The sequence below is a fragment of the Patagioenas fasciata genome, chromosome 2, assembly GCF_037038585.1.
Source record: "Patagioenas fasciata isolate bPatFas1 chromosome 2, bPatFas1.hap1, whole genome shotgun sequence".
Classification (NCBI taxonomy): Eukaryota; Metazoa; Chordata; class Aves; order Columbiformes; family Columbidae; genus Patagioenas; species Patagioenas fasciata.
Window position 1 is genome coordinate 89,790,794 of NC_092521.1, and position 9,868 is coordinate 89,800,661.

General features: G+C 48.5%; 1 protein-coding gene across 1 annotated transcript; it reads right to left on the minus strand.

Moving 5' to 3' along the window:
• Positions 1–2,239: 2,239 nt before the first annotated feature.
• FOXQ1 (forkhead box Q1) lies at positions 2,240–4,605 on the minus strand. The gene has a single exon (XM_065832305.2). It carries the CDS (start codon positions 3,866–3,868, stop codon positions 2,636–2,638), a length of 1,233 nt encoding a protein of 410 aa, XP_065688377.1. The 5' UTR covers positions 3,869–4,605; the 3' UTR covers positions 2,240–2,635.
• Between the last annotated feature and the right edge of the window lie 5,263 nt (positions 4,606–9,868).

Below are 9,868 nucleotides of genomic sequence, written 5' to 3' on the forward strand. Positions count from 1 at the left end.
TTCTAAGAGCAAAATGCCATCCTGTTAAGCACACGTTTACACACACATACATCCCTATTCGTACGTACATCCGATTAAATACACGCTTGTGGCTATAATAACAAATCCGAAGTTCTGTCCGGGTGCCTTTAACATAGACTGAAATATGACTATTACGGATGGACAAAACCAAAATACATTAGCAGTTATGCACTGACGGCTCATGTGGACTTCTATAAAGAAAGAGATGTTAAAATACAAGCTAGAGGAAAGGGTAGATTAGAGAATGGCAGATTAATATTTGAACAGAGCCTTGGAGGCAGAATGGTGTCGAAATTGTGTATGTGTGTGTGCGTGTATATGTGTACATAAAACCCAATTTCTTCAAGGGTTGGATTACTTCATACATTAGTCACTAATCTCTCGCAATGTTCTGATGAATGTTACGGTCTGAGCTAAACATACCGTGAAATCTGCTTGAGCTGTATTGAAACAAGTCGGTGTTTTCGTCCCCAGATCGTTCTGTTTGAAGTTTTCCTTTCCCAACCTGACTTCTCTATTCGTTTTTTTTTTGGTTTTTTTTGGTTTTTTTTGTTTGTTTGTTTGGTTTTTTTGTGTTTTTTTTTTTTTTTTTTTTTTTTTTTTTTTTTGCGGGGGGAGTAGGATAGAAGCTTTTGAGTGGCTGAACCCGGCGCTCAGGGAAAAGCAAGTGAGGCATTAAAGTCCAAGGTCCGAAATAAAAGTAAATAGAAAAAAACCCCAAACAAACAAACAAAAGCCCCTCCAGAAAAACAAAAATACCTCCCACAAACAAACAAAACCCACAAAAAACCCCAAACCAACCAAACAAAAAACCCAGAAAAAAAAACAAGCAGTGTCCCAAATTTTGCTCGTCCTCGTTTGTTTAAATGATCTGCACTTACAGAAGATTTGGAGGGGAAAAAAGCCCGTCTATTTTTTTTTTTTTTTTTTAATTAAAACAAACAAACGAACAAACAAGCCCCGAATTATCATTTCGGCGTTTGTTTGAAGATCTTCGAGTTAGGGGACGCTATTAAATTTGAACTGAGTACCAAGGGCAGGTAAAACATCATGCTTTTCCGATTCAGTCTTTCTGAGGCTTTCCTGATCACTTCTGACAATAGGAAACAGCCTTAGATAACACACGTCGGGAGAAGGCAACTTGTGTAAACGTTTTATTACCAGCAAATATTCAATAGCGTTTACCCTGCTGAGTTTTCGCTGCTGCAGATGCCAGCGAGGCTGTGCCCACCAGAAGCACTGGAAGCCCGATCGTGCCAACGACCTTCCTGAAGCGAGTGTTTTTTTGGACCCAGAAATGACAACAGGATTACAGTTCGTCTGCTGTCCTTCGCGGAAAACAAGAAAAAGAAGGAAAAAGAATAAAAAAACCAACCACATGCGCAGGATTTACGCACGCTGCCCCCAAGTCGGGCAGCCAGCCTACCAGCCTGCAAATTTTCAGCCTTTCTGCAGGGCTGAGCACCGGCGAGGAAACCTGAGTTGACTCGAGGAATTGAAGAGGGCTTTCAAACCTGGCGGCACCCCGAGAGGAGAACCTCTCTTACATTCCGTGGTCAAAATAAGCCGGGTCCGTACGCGGCACCTCTATGCGCTGGGAGGGATGGAGAGAAAAGGGCAGCCCCTGGAGCCCAAGCGCTCCTCGGCCAAGGCTGCTCCACGGCAGGCTCCCCTCCCTCCACGCCAGCACAGCCATCACGCTCTTCTCCTTATTACTGTCTTTATTTAGAGGACAACTTTTATTCGGGGGAGAGGAGGAAAAAAAAAAAAGGAAAAACATCGTGGCCGAGCGCCAATAAAATGCACGCGCACATGTATTACATACAAACATAAAAATAAAATATGAAAAAAAAATTACTATTCTCTTTCCAGTAGTAGTGGTGTTGGCCTTAATTGTACAACGCCAACCAGTACAGGAGACAACGCCTGACAGTTCCTTGAGCCCTTCCCCTTCTCACGTCCCTACCCCCCCAAGAACACAATTAATTAAAAAAGCTGCACTCTGTGTTAAAAACACTGCTTTATAAATAATTTAATGTCCTCCCTTCCCACGAAATGCTAGATGCCGGACAGGACAAAAGGTTTCTTTTGGCACAGTGATGCATCGCTTTGCAGTACAGACCTACGGCTCCACAGCAGCCCCCGGCCCCCTCCCTTTCTCTCTCCCTGCTCCTCCCGGTAGCCGCCCCGGTCCCCCTCCCTCCTCCCCGCCCTCCCGAATGCACAGCGCATCCCCCGGCTGCCACCGCTGCGCCTCTCCACGGGGGCACCCCCTGCTCCGCTGCCCAAGGCTTTGGTGGCAGAAGATGCGGGGACAAGAGTGGGGATAGAAAGGAGGCGGAGAGGGAGTGGCTGAAGTCAAGTAGTCTCAACGAACAGTAAGAAGCACTTGAGGCTCATGGCTATGTCCAAAACGACAGTTATTTTGGTGGTTTTGATATTTTTTTTTTTGTTTAAGTTAAACCCACTGTCATTACACTAAGGCACAGTCACCGAGGCTTTTGCTTGGAGACTTTGGTCGCCTCTGGAGTTAAAGTGCGAGATCCAGAGCCTCCTCCTTTCCCCCTCCCCGCCTCCCCGGACAGGCCCCTCGCAGGGGAGGAGGGGGGCTCCATTAAGCCAGAGGGGTCTCCACGGTGTACGGATGGAACGAGGCCGAGCCCCCCGCCGCCGGCTGCAGAGTTCCGGCCAGCCGGAGAGGCCCGTAGAGTGGTGAGCCGGGCGGCGGCCCCCGCCCGCCCTTTGGGAGGGCGACGGGGAAAAGCGGCGCCCGCGGCCGCTCCGCCGCCGGCGGCTCGGCGTGGGCCAGCGCCTGCCGCCCGGCCCCCAGCAGCAGCGGCGGTGGCGGCGGCGACGGCTCACCCAGCCCGTAGGCGCAGAGCTGCAGGAGGCCGCCACCGTAGAGGGCGGCGGCGGGCGGGGGCTGCGCGGCAGGTGGGTACGGGAGCAGCGGGTAGGGGCCGGGCAGCAGGTGCGGGGGCGCGGGCGGTGCCGGCCAGAGGAGGCGGGTGTGCGTTGGCGGCTGCTGCGGGGCGCCGCGGGGCCCCGCCGGCCTCCGGAGGATGCTCTCGATGGCGAAGGAGCTGGAGAACTTGGCGCCTCCGCCGCCCGCCGCCGCCGCCCCGCCGCCCACCACCGCTGCCTCCTTGGCGGCTCCCGGCGCGCAGTTACAGGGCGAGGAGGCGCAGCAGCACCGCGGGGAACCGCCGGGGGACGCGGCGCCCGCTCCGGCCGCCTCCTGCGGCGGCGGCGGCGGTGGAGCGGTGGCAGCGGGGCGGGCGGGCTGCGGCGGCGGGGCGGCGCGGTTGAGGCGCTTGCGGCGGCGGCGGAAGACACCATCGGCGAAGGTGTACTCGCTGCTGGGGTTGAGCATCCAGTAGTTGTCCTTGCCCCAGGGCCGCGCCGGGTCGCGCAGCACCTTGACGAAGCAGTCGTTGAGGGAGAGGTTGTGGCGCACCGAGTTGCGCCAGCCGGTGTAGGCGCCGCGGAAGAAAGGGAAGCGGCTCATCAGGTAGTCATTGATCTCGGCCAGGGTCAGGCGGCCGCCGGCCGAGTCGCGGATGGCCATGGCGATCAGGGCGATGTAGGAATAGGGCGGCTTCGGCCGCCGCGTGTAGGGCTTTCCCTTTGCACTCTCGGCCGGCGGCAGCGGCGCCTGCGGGGCAGGGGGTGGCGGCGGGGGGTGTCCCGGCCGCACGGACCCGCCACCCGGGCTGTTGGCGGCGCAGTCACCGTCCGACCCCAGCTCGCTCTCGACCGGCGCCGGGGAGAGGGAGCCGCTGCCTTCCTGGTCGCTGCCGGCGCTCAGCTTGTCCTCGTAATGCTGCGAGAACACCTCCAGCTTCATGGCGGCGGCGCCGGCAGCCCCCCCGCGCCCCGCGGCTCCCTTGGGCGGGCGCGACCCCCGCCCCTCGGCGAGGCCTCAAGGGCGGCGGGGGGCAGCGAGGCGACCCACGAGGTTTCTGACCCCGCGCCGGCTTGGACAGCTCCGCGGAGGCAGGCAGGACAGGGCAGCGGGGCTCCGCGCCCGCCTCGCCCGACCGCCCCGGCGATCGCTGGCAGGGGGCTCACCCCCTTCCCCGCTGGTGGACGCCGAGGACAGGCGGCGGTGCCCAGCCGACCTTGGCGGCGACGCGGGGGACGGGGCGCTTCCTCCGGCTTCCACCTCCTTCTCCCTGACCCGGGGCGCTCTCTCTCTTTCCGGACCCCTTTTAGTCCTTCTCGCTCTTTACTCTCGCTGCTCCATGGGGCCGGAGGAGAGCGGTTTGCCGCGGAGGGGCAATAAGGCCCCCGCTTGGCCGGTGAGAGCGAGCGGCTGCCGGAGCCAGCTCCTCTCCGCGTCCCCCCGAGCCCGGTCCTCTTCGGGGCCGCTGCCGATGGTGCCGTCCGGCGTTCCCCGGCCGTGCGGAAAAGCTCTCGAGGGACGTCAGGGTCACTCCTCTCTCCGGCTTCGGCCCCCGTCAGTGCCGGGACACTGGGCTGACTCCTCGCTGCGGCGCGGGCAGCAGCCAGGTTATTAGGGTTATTAGTGTTATTGTCATTATCTCTCTCTTCCCCTGTGGTTCTGTGTCTCTCCACCACTTTCAGACCAGCCCATTATAACGCCGGCAGGAGGCGGAGCCAGGACAAAGATCTGAAAGGGTGGTGGGTGGGGAAGCAAGGTAGCAAAGGTAGGTGTGCGCTAATAAGCCGTATCAGAGCCGTAATTAGCTGAGATGACAGCGAAGTCTTGTTGGAAAGTTATTTTACGAAACTTGTTTGTATTTTCTCCTGCCAGGGCCCTCCCCTTCCCGGGTATTTCGAATGAAGCAGCAGTTCGGCGCGACTTCGCAGAGCCGGGCCCGCCTCCCAGGTGTAAAATACAGAATGACTTATAGGTGGCAGAGCAGAACCTGTTACATTGCAGTGATTTATTTTAATAGCGCCGTATATAGAAACAACTTGTAATGTGACAGCTCAACAACCTGTTGGAAAATAGTACACGGCTTCGTAGTTGCGAATTCCTAGTAATTTATGTAGTCTGGCAAAGTCGTTACCGTCCTGGCCCCCCTTTTCTTCTTTCATAACCACACCCGGTGCAGGGGCAAAATGGGAACAGGTAGACAGGTAGGCAATGCTGTGGGCTTTTGCTTTGGGATAATTAGTAAAATATTAACCTTAGTTTTAAGCGTGTTAATGTGCAGATAGTAGTGTTGCTTGATCTCTTCTGGATTGTGAGTTTGTAACTTCTCTGTTGTAACTGTCGCTTTCCAATAAAACCTTCTAATGTGTTTTTTAAAAATGATTTTTTTTCTGTGTTGTAGATCTGTAAATTTTCTGTACAACTTGAGACAAAAAATATCCTGTAATTTTATCTAGACACTTTTATTTATAGAAAAATTACTCCTGATTTTGGGGTTTGTAATTTGGTTTCAGTTGACAAGGTCTTACCTTCCTTCAGATGTTTTTGCCTCTTTCAACAGTGTGCTGGACAGACCAACTCAATGAAGAGAGCCATTCAGCAGTAGCTTCTCTGAAAACTCTCTGTTCAGTCCTATCCTACTCACTGTTCAAAGTCAATTGCAAAATGCCATTTGACTTAATACGACAGTAGCGCCAGCGTCTGCAAAACAATAACAAAACAAAAACATCAGCAGAAATCTAGTGTGGTGCTTGTGTTTTATTTTTCATATATACACATTGAATTTTGTGTCCTGGAGTAAGAGTTGGATTGCTCCATATTTCCAAAAGCAGTCTTTCTAAATTGGACCTTATTTTAGAATAAATACTCGATGCAGAATCACTTCGGTTAGGACTATGCTGTTGTGTTTGGGTTCTTAAGGGGTGTTGGAGAGGAGCATGAAAAAAGGCAGGCTTAGAAGACTTACAGAAGAAACAAACAGCACTACTTTCTGTCTTGATCTCTCTTGAACAGAATATATGTTCCCCCACACACCTGCCTTTTGTTTCAAAGCTTTGCCGTTTCTTCAGTCTGTATGGGTCTTGAATGGTAAATGCTGAACCATGAGAAGTTCTTCTGTCCTTTTGGTTGTACTCTTGCTAACTGTAATAACAGGTTTTATGTCTTTCTGTTCTCACTAAAGCTGTACCAGTTCAGAAATGCTGGCAATTCAGAAAGACAAAAATAAGAGGAGGGAGACCTCTCTTGGTTCCTTGTTGTTGTTGTCTCCATGTAATGTAAACGGAGATCTTTCAGTAAAGCATTTAATTAACTGTATGTGCCAATATTTGTGTTAAAGGGTATGGGAAAAAGCTATAATTCCTTCCAAAACTTCTATTTTTTAAGGTGATGCCAATGGTGAGGGTAGGTTTTTTCCTCTTCCTGCTTTTGTTGTAAATAGCAGTGAAGTAGCGATGATTTGCTAGCTTACCTTTGATGTTTATTTTATTACCGTTTCACTATTTGTGTGGAAAATGTACACATTGTCTCTTATCTTTATTCAAAGAACTTAAAAAGTCATTCAAATGCTGTAGGTAAACACATCAGACATAACAGAAGCTTTTTCACAGCCATACTTCAAGACTAGGAGTGGACGGCAAAGCTGGTTTTGCAACATTTAAGAGGGGACAGAAGCTTGTGCTTAAAATAATACAGTTACAAAAAGATAGCTATTAACGACTGGGAACGGGGATCTTAGAGAGCTAAGATCAACACTGATTCTTGTTGCAGCTCCAGGCCCCTTTGCTGCTTCCCAGTGCCTGTTGTAAACTGGCCCTTGAAATCTGTGGTGACTCTTACTGGAGGAAACATACGAAGGTGCTTATGTGAAGGACTAGTTTAAACAGAGCCTTTCTGGCCCAAGTGAGAGCAGTGTCAAGCCCATTGCTATTGCTGCCCATTAAACAGCAAGTGAAGTTGTAAGAAGTGGCAAAATAGTCCAACTACTCCCGTCTCTCACCGCTGAGAGTATATGTAACCTCAAGTCTTTTCCTGCTATAGTTTTTTAAAAGGCACAGTATCGCCTTCAGGTTTATAAAGATTAACACAATCATCGGAAAAACTGATTTTGTTAAGTAAACTTCACATCAAAAGCACTTTGATGTGCTATATTATAGCAAAGCCAAACACTCCACCCCCATCACCTCAAGAAAAACCTCCAAAAACCTCTAGCGAAGCAATGTAGAAAAAATCTATTTCTTTGTTCTAAAATGAAAAGTCTCTTCCTCTTTAGAGCAGCAGAGCAGGAATTTTTTTGATGTGTGACCCCCTCTTTTCCTACCAAAAACAGTACCTTGTCAAAGACAAAGGGAAAGAAACGTGAATGGTTGCTTGAAAATCACATGCTCAACTTTGCTTCCCATTTTCTGCAGTATTCAACTCAATTCAGAAATAGTAAAAGTGTGCCAATGGGTACTTAGAGGTACAGTAGTGTAGTCCTTTGCAATTTGCTCAAGATATGAATTCTAAAAATATTCCCTACTAAATGTAGTAAAATGCTACACTGTCTGGTGGTTGCAGGTAAATTTTTGGTTGATCCAGTCATGTTGTCTCCACGATATTTTAAACTATGATTTGGTTTTACACTTCAGCAAACATCATTCAAAGGTGCGTCACACATGGTCTTGCTTTTTTTTTTTTTTTTTTCCCCCACTGAATTCTTTCTTACCATCTCTTCTGCCTTCTGCCCCACCTTCCCCCTCTTCCCCCTCTTACCGCCTCGACTGCTAACTAGATTACAGAGGGCTTCCAGAGGAGATCATATAAGCACAACTGGTCAATAAAGGTCTCTCTGTAGTGACTGGGAAAGTCCTATAGTTAGCTTATTTGTACATTTGAGATGTCCAGCACACCAGCTGGACAAAGTGCTTCATCATCTCTGCTCCTCCTCCTGTAGCAAGCTGCAGGAGTGTGCTGCCTTGCCAGGAATGATGAAACTGGACAATGCAATACACTACATGAGCAACAATAAACCAGTTCAAAGAGTTCTCTTTGGATGGGCTGCTCACAGTAGGAGATGTGCCTAGCATGCATAAATGAACTACAGTCTCTGAAGGTTGGCTAATTGCAGTATGTATATTTTTACAGTTGAAAGAAATCCAGCTAGAGACTGAGCTGTAAGAAAAGAGGTTAATGGAAATGCATTTAGACCAGGAGAGGAAGAGTTTGATCACTGAAGCAAAATGCATGTCTGGGTGAATTCCTATATTCGGAACTCTATGGATTTGTGCTTTTTGACAAGGACAGCCATTCCCTATGGGCAGAGATTTTCTCTGTCTTTGGCAAGTACTGAGAGCTGAATTTACAATGGGGACTTCCATTTCAACTTTGTTTCACACAGTCTGTTTTCTTGGGAGTTGTTGCTCAGAATGAAATTTTCTCATGCCAGAAGCTTAGTATCACTTCCTCCCTGTGCCCACTTCATGTCCCATTAAAATGTCTACATTTAAGCAAATTTTTATTCTCATGTGTACCAGATTGTGACAGAGTGGGCAGGGACAGATTTTCTCCTGTGAAGAGAACAGCATTACTGCTGTTGTTACTAATACTTAGTACCAGAGAAGTGATTGCTGGTTCCTACACCATCCTTTGCATCAAAAGATCTCAGAGCTCTCCCATTTTACAGGCAAAGAGGAGTGGAGTCTTGCTGAAAACTGTTTGGCAAATCAGTTGCAACCCTGTCTGTAGAACTGAGCTCTTTGGAGTCCTTTTCCTGTGATGTGTCCACTGAGGTATCCACCATGAGGCCTCATTAAAAGCTTTGTGCCATTTCACGAGGAGTTGTCAAAATGGACATTGCTTTGTCCTGAGACTCAGATAATTTCTAGCTGATTCTCTCTTTTTGCTAGAGCTATGTTAAGCCTCAGGGGCTTGAATTGGGCTTCACACTGGCATAAGATGAATCTCTCTGGGATATATTACAGGTCTGCACTCTGAGAAAGTACATGGCATAAAAGAGCACAGGGTGAGGACTGAGGTTAAGTCAACAGAGTATTTACAACATATTTTGTGATGAATTAATTTAGTAACTGTCCCCACAGGCTTTTCTCATAGCTGATCAGCTGGTTTCATATAACTGCACAAGGAGAGATAAAATCCAAATGGTGATGGACTTGCAGTTTGTGGATCTCTTCAAGGAGATCATTCTTACAGTGATAACAAAATTGGTTTTGGAAGGTAGCACAGGTATTGATAGGTCTGGATGTAATCGTTAGGATGGAATTGCTTGCTAAGACACAGCCTCCACCACAATTAGAAGCTATGCTGTGTTATGTTTGTTATGAAGTTATGATGCAGAAGCTGTTTGGTGAAATGTTGTGGCTCTCTGCCAGTATTAGTGAATGTTTCTTGCTACTGGTGCCAAACAAACTTAAAAAGAAACCATCATAGCTTGTTATTGCTGGTGCCAGATCAAATATATGTTGGCGCCAAACTTGGTATTGATGCCAGAGGCTTGCTATCACTGGCCCATCATATGAGGAAACACTGACTGAGTTGTTACAATAGCCTCTTATTGTCTTTAAGTCCATGCATTGATGGTGCAGAGTGAACAACATGGTAAGAGAAGTACAGCAAAATTAATCGAGAGCTGAAGGGCTTTGAATGTGTGACGGAGAGTCATTGAACTTTGCCAGCCCTTCCTGGAATAAACCTAAGGCAACTCAGAAACATATATTTTACATGAGTAAACAAGTGACTGGAGATATGAAGGTTATGTTTCCATTCAACTAAGTTAAAGTACTATTTATAGCACTACGGATTAACAAATGAATCACCTTACCAATAATATTCCAGTTGCTGCTGTTGAACAACAGTAAGTATTCAACATTCTTACTTCTGGGTTGGTGGTTTGTTTGTTTTAAAAAAATATTTATTTATTTTTATATCTTTGTTTTCAGAAAACTGTTT